At 45.7% G+C, this 19,556-nt stretch overlaps 1 protein-coding gene across 4 annotated transcripts; it reads left to right on the top strand.

Moving 5' to 3' along the window:
• Positions 1–703: 703 nt before the first annotated feature.
• LOC112235398 (B-cell linker protein) lies at positions 704–17,942 on the top strand. Of its 4 annotated transcripts, none has more exons than XM_024403842.2 (16): positions 704–882; positions 8,670–8,823; positions 11,448–11,500; positions 11,631–11,688; positions 11,813–11,875; positions 12,294–12,328; positions 15,002–15,021; positions 15,120–15,194; positions 15,392–15,410; positions 15,608–15,632; positions 15,714–15,789; positions 15,891–15,916; positions 16,051–16,148; positions 16,339–16,416; positions 17,022–17,189; positions 17,585–17,942. In XM_024403842.2, the coding sequence occupies exons 2-16, from the start codon at positions 8,691–8,693 to the stop codon at positions 17,735–17,737; spliced, it is 1,080 nt and encodes a 359-aa protein (XP_024259610.1). In that variant the 5' UTR covers positions 704–882; positions 8,670–8,690; the 3' UTR covers positions 17,738–17,942. The 4 variants fall into 4 exon arrangements, with proteins under 4 accessions (XP_024259610.1, XP_024259612.1, XP_024259609.1 ...); XM_024403841.2 differs by having other exon boundaries at positions 705–882; positions 15,389–15,410; XM_024403843.2 differs by having other exon boundaries at positions 707–882; positions 15,389–15,410; positions 17,022–17,177.
• Positions 17,943–19,556: the final 1,614 nt, after the last annotated feature.

Raw genomic sequence — 19,556 nt, 5'->3', positions numbered from 1 at the left:
ACCACCTCTCCCCTCCACCACCTCACCCCCCCACTACCCTCCACCACCTCACACCCCCCCCACCTCACCCCTCCACCACCTCTCACCCCCCCCCACCTCACCCCCTCCATCACCTCACCCCCCCCCCCTCCATCACCTCCCCTCCCCACCCCCTCCTCACCCCCCACCTCACCACCCCCCTCCACCACCTCACCCCCCTCAACACCATCACCCCCCCCCTCACCTCACCCCCCTCCACCACCTCACCCCCACTCCCCTCCACCACCTCACCCCCACTCCCCTCCACCACCTCACCCCACCCCCTCCATCACCTCACCCCGCTCCATCACCTCACCCCCACCCCCTCCAGCACCTCAGCCCCCTCCACCACCTCACCCCCATCACCCCTTCCACCTCCCCCCGTCCCGTCACCCACCCTCCACCACCTCACCCCCATCCTAGGCTGGGCAACTGAATCTTCTGTATCAGTGACAGGTTCGGAGCACGGTGTGTGTGTGTGGGGGGGGGGGAGTCTTGGCACAGGGATGAGGTGCCAGATTGACAGAGAGATGAGGGTGATGTGTGTCGTGGAGGAGGGAGGAGGTGTAGCTCACAGATCACAGATAAGCATCAGTGAGAATATGAGAGGCCAGATGGTAATCGTTTTAGAGGAAATGAGACTATACCATCGCAAAGGAAACCACAGGAAAGAGGCTGACCTTGTGCACCTGTACTGCTGCTGCAGAGCTTTCGGGTTACACTGCAGACAGACACAGAGACATTGTGGTGTCCTAAAACTGTTCTCATCAAAAACAGGGCCAAAAAGTTCTAAAGTATCCATACTGAGGCCTGGATTGTACTGTGGGTGGATAATGGTGCAATATTTTGCGTTCTACTTATAAGGTAAGCATTTCTGTAACACCTTCCTGGTTTCTCTTTAAGATGTAGGCATAAACAATAAAGCCATTTGATTGGAAGATCAGCCTATTTATTTTTGGTACTTTCATGGAAAAAGTTAACCCAGATTTGTATGTGGGAACTTGTATTTATGAGCTAAATTTAAACCTACAATTCAAGCTTACAAACGCTTTTGCAAGACTTTAATCCCATTCCTACAAGCAGTTCATCTCCGGGCTTGAATATACTATTCTTCATAAATGGGTGCGAGTTGACGCTCCTGAAATAGACGTAGGCACAGATGGAGAGTTAATCTAATGAGAAAAAAGTAAATGTCACAACACCACCCTTGCACTTTGGAGAGCAGATGTTGAAATGTCACGATGCTCAGGCTTAAATTAAGAGCAATACCTGTTAAGAGAAGGCTTCTCCAGGCCATTTATTTTAACCCAAATTACTGAATGTTCTGTGTGATGAGAAGTATCATCTGAGAAATATATGAGTGGAGAATAATCCTCCCTGTAGAAAACATGTCTCCCCGGCTTCTGTTTCAGATGGTAAATTGGTTTCACAGATTGTCGATCTAGCCCTGTTATTGGTGCGCCACAGTTACTTTCAATGTGCAATTTTGAAACCATGATACTCAGCTGTGGGCGGCAGCTTGATGAGAATACTGCACATGAAAAAGGATGTAAAAGGGACAAGCACATACCTGCATTTATTTATACCAGTTCAAGTCCACATCCACATCAAACAAGTGGAGAACATGTCTAACTGAAGCTACTTCACCAAAATGTCCACCTACGAAATACTGGGCAGCAGACAGCTCAAATTGTCAAAATAGAAGTCCAATCAGATAGTCAAATGTCAGGACAAAAGCAAATAAATCTGTATTTTCAGTTTGACTACTCATAGCGCATTTATTTGTGCAGATGTTTGTTCTCTGAGCTGACACTATTGAGGCCAAATCTCTCTAGCCAGACCACAATCGCTTGAAGAAGAAGTGAGGCCATGGGTGGTATGCTGTAGCTGATGCTCATTGCTCACCAACACAGGAAGTCATTTTTGGTTGTTGCAAGGCTAAAATTAGCCAAGTAGACTTCTGTGCAATGACATCCGGGTAATACTAAAGGAATGATGGTAATACCACATTTAAAAAAAACATTGGTGGGTACTGAATGGTACTGGTTACAGAGTAGTAACAAGTCTGTGAAACCCTTATTGGGCTTGTTCTACAATTGTGGCCTAAGCATGTTGACAAGGTAGTTTGTCTTTGAGAGTAAATGCATGGCATCCACTCTCTTCTCTGTTTCTCATTTCAGCATCTGTCTCAGTTGGTGAACATGCAAAAAGCAACAGCATCAGTAGCCAAAGATAATTGATAGGCTCTAGTCGAAAATAAATGTCAAAACAAAGAGAACAGGCAGGCTTTGAAAACACATGACTCTAAGAGCTTAGTAGCCAAGAACTCCTGAAAGTGTTGCTTGTTTTTTAATGGCTGAGTTTTTCCCTCCGTATGCAATTTTCTCGTGGGATGTGGATGTAGCATCTCAATCATCTGTACTATATAAGCAAACATGCTCTGGTTCATCCCTTCATGGGGATTTGGCTGTGACTGATATTTAGTGAGATTCTTTTGGCAATGGTTATGCATACTTTATCCTCTGTTTGGTTGATGGTTGATGATAGCACTGTTGGAGGATGCACCACTGGCTATTTCTATATTTTGCTCTTTAAAAAATGCTAAAGTCACAGTTTCAGAAAAAGCATATTATTACCCCACCGAAAACAAAAAAAAGGTAATATTACAAATGTATGTATTTTTTTATATGGTTGAATTATAACATTTAATGGTCTAGTGCCTCTTATCTGATCAGACCAGCTCTGTAGCCTTCAGTCGACTGTGTCTGTTGTGATGTACATCTACTAATATCATCTCCATCTGAACATTGCTTAATATCACAATAAAGATATATTTGTGTTCTCTGAAACGGTCTTGCCAGCCATTGTCACCTATTTTATTCCATCAGGAGCCCCACTTCAAGGTGCTCATGCTAGTTTCTTAACTTGTCAAACCATTTACACACCGTAGGGCAGAGAGTCTGTCGTCTGGTATTTATACAGAGAATAAAGGTATGGAATGTAAGATGGTATGAAACAAGCATGAGGCCAATGAAAGTCCTCTTTCAAACATAAAGAATACTAAGAGTACGTTCCAAATGGCACCCTATTCCCTCTATAGTGCGGGTGCCATTTGGGACGTTCCCACCGTACTTCTGCATGTGGTCAGTGGATGAAAGGTTCCAAGGACGGGCTGTTTTGGAACGTGCAGCCTTGTGTTAAATGCCAAGCTAATTATGTGCTTGGCCTCATCGTTAGCTGAAGAGAGGGACCAGCTATGAGTCTGCTGTGATTATGGTTAGTAATGGCTGACCTGTTGGTTCCACTTCAATGAACCTGGAAGGGGTGGGGGGGGTTTAGAGCTTGCAACCCTTCCTGTTATTAGGGCTGTAGTCCAAACACATTAATTTTACCTCCTCAACCCTTGCATAAGCGACTTTCCCTCTGGGGAATCCACGTCGAAACCGGATGCAGTTTGATTGCCGTCTTAAGTAGAGGTCCAATTCACAAACGTTGCCCCCTCGACCCTAGATTTAGGTCGAGGGAGCTAGTGAAGAACTTTGATCACTAGTGGGGTTGATATGACTCACAATTCAATGCTAACTGTAGTCACGTGTTAAACTCCGGTGGCTGCGAAGTGTAAAATCTAATCAACAAGGCTGCATTTTCGGCATGTGAGACAAAATTATGACACAAGCTTGCAAAACAATGTATATAAATGACGTTAATTTTAGTGTTGGCAAATGGGAATGACGCTCAAATTGGCTTAGTCTAGTACTGAGGAGCCTATAAAACATACAGTTGAAGTTGTAAGTTTACATACATTTTAGCCAAATACATTTACACTCAGTTTTTCACAATTTCTGACATTTAATCTGAGTAGAAATTCCCTGTCTTAGGGCAGTTAGGATCATCACTTTAATTTAAGAATGTGAAATGTCAGAATAATAGTAGAGAGAATTATTTATTTCAGCTTTTATTTCTTTCATCACATTCCCAGTGGGTCAGAAGTTTACATACACTCAATTAGTACTTGGTAGCATTGCCTTTAAATTGTTTAACTTAGGTCAAACGTTTCAGGTAGCTGTAACGGCGTTCGTCTGTTGAAAGAGGAGCAGACCAAAATGCAGCGTGGTGGTTACTCATGTTCTTTAATGAAAAATAAACAAAACGAACAATACAAAACAACAAATGTAACGCGAAAACCTATACAGCCTATCTTGTGACAACTAACACAGAAACAGGAACAATCACCCACAAACACACAGTGAAACCCAGGCTACCTAAATATGGTTCCCAATCAGAGACAACGAGAATCACCTGACTCTGATTGAGAACCGCCTCAGGCAGCCATAGACTATGCTAGACACCCCACAAAACCCCAAGACAAAAACGCACCACAAAACCCATGTCACACCCTGGCCTGACCAAATAAATGAAGACAAACATAATATACTACGACCAAGGCGTGACAGAACCCCCTAAGGTGCGGACTCCCGGACGCACATCAAAACAATAGGGAGGGTCCGGGTGGGCGTCTGTCCATGGTGGCGGCTCCGGCGCGGGGACGTGGACCCCACTCTATCAATGTCTTAGTTCCTCCCCCTCACGTCCTAGGATAGTCTACCTTCGCCGCCGACCATGGCCTAGTAGTCCTCACCCAGAACCCCACTGGACTGAGGGGCAGCTCAGGACTGAGGCAGCTCGGGACTGAGGAGTAGCTCGGGACTGAGGAGTAGCTCGGGACTGAGGAGTAGCTCGGCACTGAGGGGAAGCTCGGCACTGAGGGGAAGCTCGGCACTGAGGGGAAGCTCGGCACTGAGGGGAAGCTCGGCACTGAGGGGAAGCTCGGCACTGGGGGAATCTCGGCACTGGGGAAGCTCGGCACTGAGGGGAAGCCCGGCACTGAGGGGAAGCCCAGCACTGAGGGGAAGCCCAGCACTGAGAGGAAGCCCAGCACTGTAGAGGAGCTCAGCACAGAAGCTCAGGCTGGTAGTTGGATCTAGCAGAGTCTGGCTGGCTGGCGGATCTGGAAGAGTCTGGTTGACTGGCGGATCTGGAAGAGTCTGGTTGACTGGCAGATCTGGAAGAGTCTGGCTGACTGGCAGATCTGGAAGAGTCTGACTGGCAGATCTGAGTCTGGCAGATCTGGAAGAGTCTGGCTGACTGGCAGATCTGGAAAGAGCTCTGGCAGATCTGGAAGAGTCTGGCTGACTGGCAGATCTGGAAGAGTCTGGCTGACTGGCAGATCTGGAAGAGTCTGGCTGACTGGCGGATCCTGGCAGACTGACGGATCTGTCTGCTCCATGTAGACTGGCAGCTCTGGCTGCTCCATGGAGACTGACAGCTCTGGCTGCTCCATGCAGACTGACAGCTCTGGCTGCTCCATGCAGACTGACAGCTCTGGCTGCTCCATGCAGACTGACAGCTCTGGCTGCTCCATGCAGACTGACAGCTCTGGCTGCTCCATGCAGACTGACATCTCTGGCTGCTCCATGTAGACTGGCTGCCCTGGATGCACCATGCAGACTGACAGCTCTGGCTGCTCCATGCAGACTGACAGCTCAGGCTGCTCCATGCAGACTGACAGCTCTGGCTGCTCCATGCAAACTGACAGCTCTGGCTGCTCCATGCAGACTGACAGCTCTGGCTGCTCCATGCAGGCTGGCAGCTCAGGCTGCTCCATGCAGGCTGGCAGCTCAGGCTGCTCCATGCAGGCTGGCAGCTCAGGCTGCTCCATGCAGGCTGGCAGCTCTGGCTGCTCCATGCAGGCTGGCAGCTCTGGCTGCGCTGAACAGCCAGGAGACTCCAGCAGCGCTGTAGAGGAGGAAGGCTCTGGCAGCGCTGAACATGCGGGAGACTCCGGCAGCGCAGGAAGGCTCTGGCTGCGCTGAACAGGCGGGAGACTCCAGCAGCGCTGTAGAGGAGGAAGGCTCTGGCTGCGCTGAACAGGCGGGAGACGCCGGCAGCGCAGGAGAGAAGGAAGGCTCTGGCTGCGCTGAACAGGCGGGGGGCTCCGGCAGCGCTAAACAGGCGGGAGACTCCGACTGCACTGGAGAGGAGAAAGGCTCTGGCAGCGCTGAACAGGCGAGACGCACTGAAGGCCTGGTGCGTGGTGCTGGCACTGGTGGTACTGGGCCGAGGACACGCACAGGAAGCCTGGTGCGGGGAGCTGCCACCGGAGGACTGGTGTGTGAAGGTGGCACAGGATGGACCGGACCGTGAAGGCGTACTGGAGAGCCTGAGAGCAGGACTGGCACAGGACGTGCAAGGCTAGGGAGGTGCACACGAGGCCTGGTGCGTGAGGCTGGCACAATCTTCACCAGCCGACTAACATGCACCTCAGGACGAGTATGGAGCGCTGACCCAGGTGCCACCAAATCCCCGACACGCTCCGTCGGGCGAATATCTTGCATACTACGCCAAATCAACTGCTCTCTCTCTTCACTCTCCTCCAATTCTATTAACACCTCCTCGAGTGTCTCCTCATCTCCCATCCGTGCACTCTCCTCCATTCTGTCCAATAATTCCTCGACCCTTTCGGACTCAGCCCTCAGCTTCGCTGATAGCTCCGATAACATCCCTGGCTCCTTACGGTAAACAGGGGGAGTTGGCTCAGGTCTGACTCCTGACTCTGCCACACTCTCCCTGAGCCCCTCCCCAATACATTTTTGGGGCTTCCTTCCGCGCCGCCGTGCTTGTCTCTCCAACTCCATTCTCCTATAACCCTCTTCGCACTGCTCCAGCGAATCCCAGGCGGGCTCCGGCACTCTCCCTGGGTCGACCGCCCACCTGTCTATTTCCTCCCAAGTAGTGTAGTCCCGATATTGTTGCTCCTGCTGCCGCTGTTGCTTCTCCTCATACCAGCGCCTCTCAGCTCTCGCCGCCTCCAGTTCTTCTTTGGGGCTGCGATATTCTCCAGGCTGATCCCAGGGTCCTTCTCCGAACAATTCATCCTCCCATGTCCATTCCTCTCTTTGTTGCTTCTGCTGTCGCTGCCTGTCACCACGCTGCTTGGTCCTGGTGTGGTAGGTGATTCTGTAACGGCGTTCGTCTGTTGAAAGAGGAGCGGACCAAAATGCAGCGTGGTGGTTACTCATGTTCTTTAATGAAAAATAAACAAAACGAACAATACAAAACAACAAACGTAACGCGAAAACCTATACAGCCTATCTTTTGACAATTAACACAGAGACAGGAACAATCACCCACAAACACACAGTGAAACCCAGGCTACCTAAATATGGTTCCCAATCAGAGACAACGAGAATCACCTGACTCTGATTGAGAACCGCCTCAGGCAGCCATAGACTATGCTAGACACCCCACAAAACCCCAAGACAAAAACGCACCACAGAACCCATGTCACACCCTGGCCTGACCAAATAAATGAAGACAAACATAATATACTACGACCAAGGCGTGACAGTAGCCTTCCACAAGCTTCTCACAATAAGTTGGGTGAATTTGGGCCCATTCCTCCTGACAGAGCTGGTGTAACTGAGTCAGGTTTCTAGGCCTCCTTGCTCGCACACGCTTTTTCAGTTCTGCCCATAAATATTGAGGTCAGGGCTTTGTGATGGCCACTCCAATACCTTGACTTTGTTGTCCTTAAGCCATTTTGCCACAACTTTGGAAGTATGCTTGGGGTCATTGTCCATTTGGAATACCCATTTGCGACCAAGCCTTCACAATTAACTTATTGTGGGAAGCTGGTGGAAGGCTACCTGAAACGTTTGACCCAAGTTAAACTATTTAAATGCAATGCTACCAAATACTAATTGAGTGTATGTAAACTTCTGACCCACTGGGGATGTGATGAAAGAAATAAAATCTGAAATAAATCATTCTCTCTACTATTATTCTGACATTTCACATTCTTAAAATAAAGTGGTGATCCTAACTGGCCTAAGAGGGAATTTTTACTCTGATTAATTGCCAGGAATTGTTAAAAATTGCGTTTAAATGTATTTGGCTATGAACGTAAACCTCTGACTTCAACTGTAGGTCTTTACTGATAGTCCCTCAGTGAAGTACTACATTCAATGACTTTTGAGAGTGAATGTATAGCGTAAATTCCCTTATGCATCTCTTCTCTCCTGTCAGTCAGTCTGTCCCTCTTACCAACTGTCTGTGTGTCTGTCTGTCTAGTCCCATTTCATTTCAGACATATATTTTCAGACGCGGGAGAGATATCACTGTATTGTCGGTCAAGGGCTCTCAAATTCTGTTAATGTCCTTTGCCCTCCAACCCTCTACCACCCACGCTGCCAGTTCTACCATTTGTCACATTGTGGCTTGTTTAGTCAAAGTGGGTGAAGTGAGCGTAAAGCATTAATGTGGTGGGCCGCGTGAAGAGGGCATTGTCTACTTCTGGGTTGCAGCACAGTCATGTTAAAACATGGCCCAACACCAGCACTCACACCACAGTAGACTCAGTTACAGTAAATTAATAATGAAGTTTCTGAGACATTTCTGATTAGACTGCAAAGGTTTTACTGATTTCAGGGGAAACATCCTGATGGTACTTTATGTGGAGCTAATGATGACTCTAATATACACCAGACAAAAACAAACTATTAGGTAACGAGTCACCAGTTTCATGCAGTTTGTGTGAAGTCTACAGTATGTGAGAATCTCACATTGAAGTAGCTCCTTCTCATTCTCCACAGGAACCTTGGAAGAGAGGCAACATGACCAAACAGAGATATGGTCGCTATAGCAACATGGAGGAGGATGAGTATCATGTCCCTGATAACCATGAAGAAGAGTTCTTGGTGCACATCCTTCCTGCCAGAGCCTCCGAGTCAGACAGAGACTATGCAGGTACAAACTCTAGTCCCTGACAATCTATTAGATAGAATAATAGAATTAGAGCAGGTAAAAAGTAGAAAACAGAGAAGTTGCTCTTCCATCTTGTATTAAAGGTATGATTAGCTATCCACACATGACAAATACAAAGTACCTATAATTAATATACTATATATCTATAATTAAACTTAAAATGTAATATGTAAAAAATAAAAAGGTTTTACTTTGCATTGTGTATTTTGCGAGACGTTTTAAGACATTCAAGCACAAAGTAGATTTAGACTAGATTAGAAGCTCCATTGTGCACCAGTCTAATAAGAAGTAAGTAAATAAAGTGTGACATCCAAACCCAATGTGAGACAGAAAGCGAAGCTGTAAGTGACATCTCATGCTGCTGAGAGAGGCCTCTGTGTGGATCTCTAGAGCCATCTGTAGGCCAATCAAATCCACATTGTGGGAGAGATACAATTATCCTGAAATTAACGGGGAGAGAATAGCATAAATTGTGTCTGTAAACTCCTCATGAATTATGGATGGTCTGTAGTAATACCACAATCAGGGGCCGCAGGGGCACACAGCTGCTCTGTAGTAATACCACAGGCAGAGGCCCCACAGCTGTGCTGTAGTAATATGACAGGCAGGGGCCCCACAGCTGCTCTGTAGTAATATTACAGTCTGGGGCCCCACAGATGCTCTGTAGTAATACCACAGTCAGGGGCCCCACAGCTTCTCTGGAGTAATACCACAGGGGCCCCACATCTGCTCTGTAGTAATATGACAGTCAGGAGCCCCACAGCTGCTCTGTAGTAATACCACAGTCAGGTTCCCCACAGCTGCTCTGTAGTAATACCACAGTCAGGGGCCCACAGCTTCTCTGTAGTAATATGACAGTCAGGAGCCCCACAGCTGCTCTGTAGTAATACCACAGTCAGGGATCCCACAGCTGCTCTGTAGTAATACCACAGTCAGGGGCCCACAGATCAGGGAGCTCCCACAGGAGCCCACAGCTACTCTCTGTAGTAATATGACAGCTGTCAGGTCAGCCCCACAGCTGCTCCGTACCACAGTAATACCACAATCAGGGACCCCACAGCTGCTCTGTAGTAATACCACAGTCAGGGGCCCACAGCTGCTCTGTAGTAATATGACAGTCAGGGACCCCACAGCTTGCTCTGTAGTAATACCACAGTTAGGGACCCCACAGCTGCCCTGTAGTAATATGAATAGCCCCACAGTCAGGGACCCCACAGCTGCTCTGTAGTAATACCACAGTCAGGGACCCCACAGCTGCTCTGTAGAAATATGACAGTCAGGAGCCCCACAGCTGCTCTGTAGTAATACCACAGTCAGGGACCCCACAGCTGTTCTGTAGTAATACCACAGTCAGGGGCCCACAGATGCTCTGTAGTAATATGACAGTCAGGAGCCCCACAGCTTCTCTGTAGTAATATGACAGTCAGGGGCCCCACAGCTGCTCTGTAGTAATACCACAGTCAGGGACCCCACAGCTGCTCTGTAGTAATACCACAGTCAGGGGCCCACAGCTGCTCTGTAGAAATATGACAGTCAGGAGCCCCACAGCTTCTCTGTAGTAATACCACAGTCAGGGACCCCACAGCTGCCCTGTAGTAATACCACAGTCAGGGACCCCACAGCTGCTCTGTAGTAATACCACAGTCAGGGGCCCACAGCTGCTCTGTAGTAATATGACAGTCAGGAGCCCCACAGCTGCTCTGTAGTAATACCACAGTCAGGGACCCCACAGCAGTTCTGTAGTAATACCACAGTCAAGGGCCCACAGATGCTCTGTAGTAATATGACAGTCAGGAGCCCCACAGCTTCTCTGTAGTAATACCACAGTCAGGGACTGTAGTAATACCCAGTCAGCTGCTCTGTAGTAATACCACAGTCAGGTCAGGGCCCCACAGCTGCTCTGTAGTAATACCACAGTCAGGGACTCCACAGCTGCTCTGTAGTAATACCACAGTCAGGGACCTGCTCAGCTGCTTTGTAGTAATACCACAGTCAGGAGCCCCACAGCTGCTCTGTAGTAATACCACAGTCAGGAGCCCCACAGCTGCTCTGTAGTAATACCACAGTCAGGACCCCACAGATGCTCTGTAGTAATATGACAGTCAGGAGGCCCACAGCTGCTCTGTAGTAATATGACAGTCAGGGGCCCCACAGCTGCTCTGTAGTAATATGATAGTCAGGAACCCCACATCTGCTCTGTAGTAATACCACAGTCAGGAGTCCCACAGCTGCTCTGTAGTAATATGATAGCCAGGAGCCCCACATCTGCTCTGTAGTAATACCACAGTCAGGAACCCCATAGCTGCTCTGCAGTAATACCACAGTCAGGAGCCCCACATCTGCTCTGTAGTAAAACCACAGTCAGGACCCCACAGCTGCTCTGTAGTAATATGATAGTCAGGAGCCCCACATCTGCTCTGTAGTAATATGACAGTCAGGGGCCCCACAGCTGCTCTACCTTTGGCTGTGTTACTATGGATATAGTAAGATGTTTTTTGTTGTGTAGGTGGAATAACACTCTATACTTCCATCTACTGGAACAACTTGCAATTGCCACATCAACCAAAACTGTTGAGATTAATAATAATTATATTCTTTCTTTAAAGATAGGGACATTTCCAGATCCTCCTACGCTCAGAGTATCAGCTCCACTTCAAGTGTACGTGATTTTCCTCAGTTCTTCTTTTACATCGCACAATTTGCCAGTTTACATCCAATCAACAGTGAGTTTAAACCCATTATTTAAATATGATATTAATGTTTATTGCCATGTTTTGTCTTGCTTGTAGGGCAGCCCTATCATACCCCCACGGCATCCCAAAAGAGGCCTCCTTTGTACTTCTCCAGGTAACTGAAACCCAAATAATTACTGATTGAAGCGCATATAAGAGTTGGTAGAGAGTTCCAATACAGACACTCCTTGGTCAAGTTTCAAGTTTGGTCAATGGATCCATGGCATTGTTTTGAATAGGAAATACCGGACCTTCTGTCAACCGCCAACTGAAGCCCAGAAAACCAAGGAGGACCCAGTTAGGTAATAATCACCAAACAGGAGTTGTCATTTTATCTTTATTTAACTAAGCAAGTCAGTTAAGAAAAAATTCTTATTACAATGACGGCCTACCCCAGCCAAACCCAGATGACGCTGGGCCAAGTGTGCACCGCCCTATGGGACTCCCAATCACAGTGGGATGTGATTCAGCCTGGATTCAAACCAGGGACTGTAGTGTCACCTCTTGCCCTGAGATGCAGTGCCTTAGACCACTGCGCCACTCCAGTAATCATTGGTGATAATAATGTCATCCATTAATATCAGTTTTGATTGGGATAATTGATAATAATCGGTGCATGCAGAAAATGACTGCATTTATTCCAATTCATAAACATGATGATGTCAAGATGGTGATATAGCACAGCAAAGGTAATCCAGTTCAAGAGCTGTTGTTTTACAGATGGCAGAGCACAAGTCATGGAGCCTACAGAACAGGTAAATGTTTTACACTGTTAAAAAAATAATACTATTCAGCATTTCAAACAAAAGCTCAAATCAAATGTATTTGTCACATGCACATGGTTAGCAGATGTTAATGCAAGTGTAGCGAAATGCTTGTGCTTTTAGTTCCGGCAATGCAGTAATAACCAATGAGTAATCTAACCTAACAATTCCAAAACTACTACCTTATACACACAAGTGTAAAGAGATAAAGAATATGTACATAAAGATATATGAATGAGTGATGGTACAGAACAGCATAGGCAAGATGCAGGAGATGGTATAGAGTACAGTATATACATATGAGATGAGTAATGTAGGGTATGTAAACAAAATGGCATAGTTTAAAGTGGCTAGTGATACATGTATTACATAAAGATGCAGTAGATGATATAGAGTACAGTATATACATATACATATGAGATGAGTAATGTGGGGTATGTAAACATTATATTAAGTAGCATTGTTTAAAGTGGCTAGTGATATATTTTACATCAATTTCCATCAATTCCCGTTTTTAAAGTGGCTGGAGTTGAGTCAGTGTGTTGGCAGCAGCCATTCAATGTCAGTGGTGGCTGTTTAACAGTCTGATGGCTTTGAGATAGAAGCTGTTTTTCAGTCTCTCGGTCCCTGCTTTGATGCACCTGTACTGACCTCGCCTTCTGGATGATAGCGGGGTGAACAGGCAGTGGCTCGGGTGGTTGTTGTCCTTGATGATCTTTATGGCCTTCCTGTGACATTGGGTGGTGTAGGTGTCCTGGAGGGCAGGTAGTTTGCACCCGGTGATGCGTTGTGCAGACCTCACTACCCTCTGGAGAGCCTTACGGTTGTGGGCGGAACAGTTGCCGTACCAGGCAGTAATACAGCCTGACAGGATACTCTCGATTGTGCATCTGTAGAAGTTTGTGAGTGCTTTTGGTGACAAGCTGAATTTCTTCAGCCTCCTGAGGTTGAAGAGGCGCTGCTGCGCCTTCTTCACGGCGCTGTCTGTGTGGGTGGACCAATTCAGTTTGTCCGTGATGTGTACGCCGAAGAACTTAAAACTTACTACCCTCTCCACTACTGTCCCATCGATGTGGATAGGGGGGTGCTCCCTCTGCTGTTTCCTGAAGTCCACAATCATCTCCTTTGTTTTGTTGACGTTGAGTGTGAGGTTATTTTCCTGACACCACACTCCGAGGGCCCTCACCTCCTCCCTGTAGGCCGTCTCGTCGTTGTTGGTAATCAAGCCTACCACTGTAGTGTCGTCCGCAAACTTGATGATTGAGTTGGAGGCGTGCATGGCCACGCAGTCGTGGGTGAACAGGGAGTACAGGAGAGGGCTCAGAAAGCACCCTTGTGGGGCCCCAGTGTTGAGGATCAGCGGGGTGGAGATGTTGTTGCCTACCCTCACCACCTGGGGGTGGCCCGTCAGGAAGTCTAGTACCCAGTTGCACAGGGCGGGGTCGAGACCCAGGGTCTCGAGCTTGATAACTAGTTTGGAGGGTACTATGGTTTTAAATGCTGAGCTGAAGTCGATGAACAGCATCCTCACATAGGTATTCCTCTTGTCCAGATGGGTTAGGGCAGTGTGCAGTGTGGTTGAGATTGCATCGTCTGTGGACCTATTTGGGCGGTAAGCAAATTGGAGTGGGTCTAGGGTGTCAGGTAGGGTGGAGGTGATATGGTCCTTGACTAGTTTCTCAAAGCACTTCATGATGACGGAAGTGAGTGCTAGGGGGCGGTAGTCATTTAGCTCAGTTACCTTAGCTTTCTTGGGAACAGGGACAATGGTGGCCTTCTTGAAGCATGTGGGAACAGCAGACTGGGATAAGGATTGATTGAATATGTCCGTAAACACACCAGCCAGCTGGTCTGCGCATGCTCTGAGGACGCGGCTAGGGATGCCTTCTGGGCCTGCAGCCTTGCGAGGTTTAACACGTTTAAATGTTTTCCTCACATTGGCTGCAGTGAAGGAGAGTCAGCAGGTTTTGGTTGCGGGCCTTGTCAGTGGCACTGTATTGTCCTCAAAGCGGGCAAAAAAAGTTATTTAGTCTGCCTGGGAGCAAGACATCCTGGTCCGTGATGGGGCTGGTTTTCTTTTTGTAATCCGTGATTGACTGTAGACCCTGCCACATACCTCTTGTGTCTGAGCCATTGAATTGTGACTCTACTTTGTCTCTATACTGACGCTTAGCTTGTTTAATTGCCTTGCGGAGGGAATAGCTACACTGTTTGTATTCAGTCATGTTTCCGGTCACCTTTCCCTGGTTAAAAGCAGTGGTTCGTGCTTTCAGTTTCACGAGAATGCTGCCATCAATCCACGGTTTCTGGTTTGGGAATGTTTTAATCATTGCTATGGGAACGACATCATCAATGCACTTTATAATGAACTCGCTCACCGAATCAGCGTATTCGTCAATGTTGTTGTTGGACGCAATGCAGAACATATCCCAGTCCGAGTGATCGAAGCAGTCTTGAAGCGTGGAATCAGATTGGTCGGACCAGCGTTGAACAGACCTGAACGCGGGAGCTTCTTGTTTTAATTTCTGTCTGTAGGCAGAAACTAAAAAGCTCTGGGAAAGACCAAGAGGCTGACACTTAAGATTTACAAACAAAAAACATTTTACAAACTGGAAAATAGTGCCAAATTTAAAATACATTCCTCTTGATATTCCTCTTTTCCAGAACATGCTACTGCCACCAAGGTAATAGTCCCTCTAATCTATTTATCAGTATTATGTTTCTAAGTCCAGTAAGTTTGTTTTGAAACCTTTGTTGAGACTTTAATACTGTTTGGTTCCAGGTCCCCACCATCCTTACCTAAGGACCTAATGAACAAGCTGTCTGGGCTGAACCTCCAGAGGCCCTGCAGGAGAGAGTGAGTTATTGTCCATCTGCCTAACACCATAGGGACATTAAGGGGACACTAATGCAATGTTATATGGAGTATTAGTGCCACCTGTTGGTTGAATGTGATTCCACCATGACCCATCTCAGAAATGACATTCACCTATAGTTATATTTCCAATTGAAAGAGAATTGTAAAATGGGTCTGTCTCTATTCCTCTCCAGCAGACAGAGAAGACAACAAAATGTAAGAGGTTAAATCACTAATATTGTATGCCTAATTTTAGCTAAACGTCTATTTTTGGGTGAATCTATCTACATGGATGCAGTGTTAGCGGTCCATAAAACGTTCTTGCTAAAACTGACTAACACGTAAATGAATAGCTATTAAGGATGGTTGCTTCATGTTCATCACGTATAACGTATGCTTCATATTAATTATAGGTGGAATGCAATACACCTTCAAATAGTGAGTACTATTTAAATTCCATATTAAAGAAACAAAATACTCTAAGGTTGTAATAATAATAGAAATGTTAACATATTTTAGGTAATTGTTTAAGGAGAGAGCAAACTATCCAAAGATATTCACTGGACCTTGAATCTCAACTCAACACAGACATAAGGTACATGGGAGGAATTTTCGTGAAGGTCTTTAAAACCACTACAATAGTTCATGAGTATTTTTCTATGTTTAAGATAACACATTATTTGATTCTTGAATTAGGTTACAACAAAGGCACAATACCCCAGGTAAATAAGACCTTGTCATCTCAACATTTTGTATAGTTTAATTGCATTTATCTCCAATTTACCTATAGAAAATAAACTACTGTGTCGGGTATGATGAATGCAATTGAAAGCCTGTCTTATTTTATGCCATGTAGAAGAGTCCTCAGTGAAGCGCCAACAACACCATGAGTGGCCTCAAACCAAAGATGACGTGGAGCAGCATGACTTTGTCCCCAAGGAAAGACCGTGTCAGGTATGCTGCCTGAATACACCAGGCACATCTCCAAATGGGTGATATCCACCAAATCAAACAGGACAATGATGTGCTTGAAGATTACTTGGAAGTAATGAAAGAACCAAAACTATGACAGAAAATGCCAATGTACTGTAGCTTACATGATTGGCCCGTTTATGAAATTACAATATGCTTTATTTTTTTCCAGACATACAATGAACAAGACTGGTACATAGGAGCTTGTGATCGAGCAGAGGCTGAACATGCCTTACACCTGGTGAATAAGGTTTGTAATGTGAGGTGTTATTTAAGTAATGAGGCACGAAGGGAGCACTGTATATGTCACGACTTCTGCCGAAGGCGTTGCCTCTCCTTGTTCGGGCGGTGCTCGGCGGTCGACGTCACCGGCCTTCTAGCCATCATTGATCCATTTTTCATTTTCCATTGGTTTTGTCTTGTCTTCCCACACACCTGTTTTCAATCCCATTCATTACCTGTTGTGTATTTAACCCTCTGTTTCCCCTCATGTCTTTGTCAGAGATTGTTTTATGTCAAGTGTTGTTTTATGTTTTATAGGTGCGCGACGGGTCCTCGTACCCATGTTCATTTATGTATATACGTATTTAGTGTTTGGAGCATGTTAAGTGGACTTATATTAAAAGACTCCATTTACACTCCGTTTGACTCTCCTGCGCCTGACTTCCCTGCCACCTATACACACGACTCTGACAGTATATTTTAATGTACAGTAGTAATTAAGTAATATTAATGATGCAATCTATATAAAATGATTACGTACTGCTTATGAATGTGTTATGTATGGGTTGTAACTATGAAGTCATTGAATATGTACTCTTTCAATAAAGTGTTACCCAAATGTCTCCCTAACAGAATGGGGCATTTTTGGTGCGGAATTGCTCAAGGAACACGAAGAGCGAACCCTTTGTCTTAGCAGTGTTTCATGACAAGAGAGTTTTCAACGTTAAAATTCGGTTCATTGATAGCACCTCCAAGTATGTCCTTGGGACTGGGCAAAGTGCCAATGATGTGAGTAGACAAGTAAGAACGAGTACTTTACCTTAGTAGACTTTACTTTAACTTTGCTTGAGTAGATTTGAATTTACTTTAACGCAGAGATCCGCCATGGCCGAAACAGCGCCACTTGCCGCCGCAGGCCGCTTTGTTATTGTTTTTGTTTTGAGGAAATGAGCCTCCAGCATCACAGTAAAAAAAAAAACATGGTAGTAGGCCTATATACGCTGCTGTTCTACCGCACGTGCAATGAACAAAAACTGTGTTTGTTGTTTTAAAGTAACATCTTTGTTGTTGTAATACTGCAAACGGACGTGGCAGTTTCACCGATATGGATTGTTGCTTTAAGTATCACTCTATCACACTTTAAGTATCAAGCTTATCCTTACATGGCTTACATTAATGCTTTATTTTCTCCCTAGATGTTTGATTCTGTGGCAGACATCGTCCGATTTCACTCCATATTCCCTGTCGTCCTGATCAATGGGAGGAACCAATTAGCTAACAGATATCAGGGGAACTGTGTGTTGACATACCCAATCACAAAAGAGGTTGTCAACCAACTGTTGGAATGAAAGGCCCTCTATGCCCAAGCAATAACTATCACATTTTGTCTGAGTTGATCCACTGGATTTGTCTGTTTTGTAATGTGCTATTTTTTACTATAAATTGTCACATTTCGCTCTCTACTCTGCACATAGACTCACCATTGTCTTGCATCTGAGTACATGTACTGTATAGACATTATGTAAACTTGCCTAAATAAAAAGTTTTAAGGAAGCATTGACTGACTTAGAAATATTTTTTTATGTTGCAAAAGTAGAACAGATAATTCAAGTATAAATCAAGGAGTCACTGCTAATACAGACCAGGACCTGTCAACAAAACTAAGGAGATGATTGTGGACTTCAGGAAACAGCAGAGGGAACACCCCCCCATCCACATCGATGGAACAGTAGTGGAGAGGGTAGCAAGTTTTAAGTTCCTCGGCATACACATCACAGACAAACTGAATTGGTCCACTCACACAGACAGCATCGTGAGGAAGGCGCAGCAGCGCCTCTTCAACCTCAGGAGGCTGAAGAAATTTGGCTTGTCACCAAAAGCACTCACAAACTTCTACAGATGCACAATCGAGAGCATCCTGGCGGGCTGTATCACCGCCTGGTATGGCAACTGCACCGCCCTCAACCATAAGGCTCTCCAGAGGGTAGTGAGGTCTGCACAACGCATCACCGGGGCAAACTACCTGCCCTCCAGGACACCTACACCACCCGATGCTACAGGAAGGCCATAAAGATCATCAAGGACATCAACCACCCGAGCCACTGCCTGTTCACCCCGCTGCCATCCAGAAGGCGAGGTCAGTACAGGTGCATCAAAGCTGGGACCGAGAGACTGAAAAACAGCTTCTATCTCAAGACCATCAGACTGTTAAACAGCCACCACTAACATTGAGTGGCTACTGCCAACACACTGTCAATGACACTGACTCTACTCCAGCCACTTTAATCATGGGAATTGATGGGAAATGATGTAAATATATCACTAGCCACTTTAAACAATGCTACCTTATATAATGTTATTTACCCTACATTGTTCATCTCATATGCATACGTTGATACTGTACTCTATATCATCGACTGCATCCTTATGTAATACATGTATCACTAGCCACTTTAACTATGCCACTTGGTTTACATACTTATCTCATATGTATATACTGTACTCGATATCATCTACTGTATCTTGCCTATGCTGCTCTGTACCATCACTCATTCATATATCCTTATGTACATATTCTTTATCCCCTTACACTGTGTATGACAGTAGTTTTTTTTTTGGAATTGTTAGTTAGATTACTTGCTCGTTATTACTGCATTGTCGGAACTAGAAGCACAAGCATTTCGCTACACTCGCATTAACATCTGCTAACCATGTGTATGTGACAAATACAATTTGATTTGATTTGATTTGGAAGGCAATTTCTCTGTGTCACACTTCTGTGTGAAGAACAAATCAATAGATATCTCACAAAGATTTATGCATGAATACCAACAGGTCCATTCAGTTGATGAGTTACCAGCCTCATCATCTGAGCACCCACCACGTCTATTTCTACGGGCACAAGCAATGTTCATGACACAAACCTTTCACACCCCTCTTGTTGGTGGAGAGCATTTTGCAGGTTTAAAGCTTATTTCCTGCAGTTCTACACATTTTGTCATGGGGTGCAAAGAACATTTTATAGTTTTAAAGCAAATGTTCTTGCAATTCTATACATTTTGCCATGTATAGTGTGTATTAATGTGATATTTGAGTGACTAAAATTAAAACAATATCTATGGCCTGAAAAAACAAAATTAAAAAAACATTAGCTGACATGGGCTTGTT

This window comes from Oncorhynchus tshawytscha, linkage group LG21, assembly GCF_018296145.1.
Source record: "Oncorhynchus tshawytscha isolate Ot180627B linkage group LG21, Otsh_v2.0, whole genome shotgun sequence".
Taxonomy (NCBI): Eukaryota; Metazoa; Chordata; class Actinopteri; order Salmoniformes; family Salmonidae; genus Oncorhynchus; species Oncorhynchus tshawytscha.
Note: the sequence above shows the minus strand (reverse complement) of the source record. Positions and strands in the feature narration are given on the sequence as shown.

Bases quoted from the DNA above. Each gene is read 5' to 3' on its own strand.
- LOC112235398 (XM_024403841.2), top strand. From the start codon at position 8,691: ATGACCAAACAGAGATATGGTCGCTATAGCAACATGGAGGAGGATGAG. The intron at 15,022-15,119 runs GTAATAGTCCCT...GTTTGGTTCCAG, and splicing joins AACATGCTACTGCCACCAAG to GTCCCCACCATCCTTACCTA. The intron at 15,790-15,890 runs GTACATGGGAGG...TTCTTGAATTAG, and splicing joins CAACTCAACACAGACATAAG to GTTACAACAAAGGCACAATA.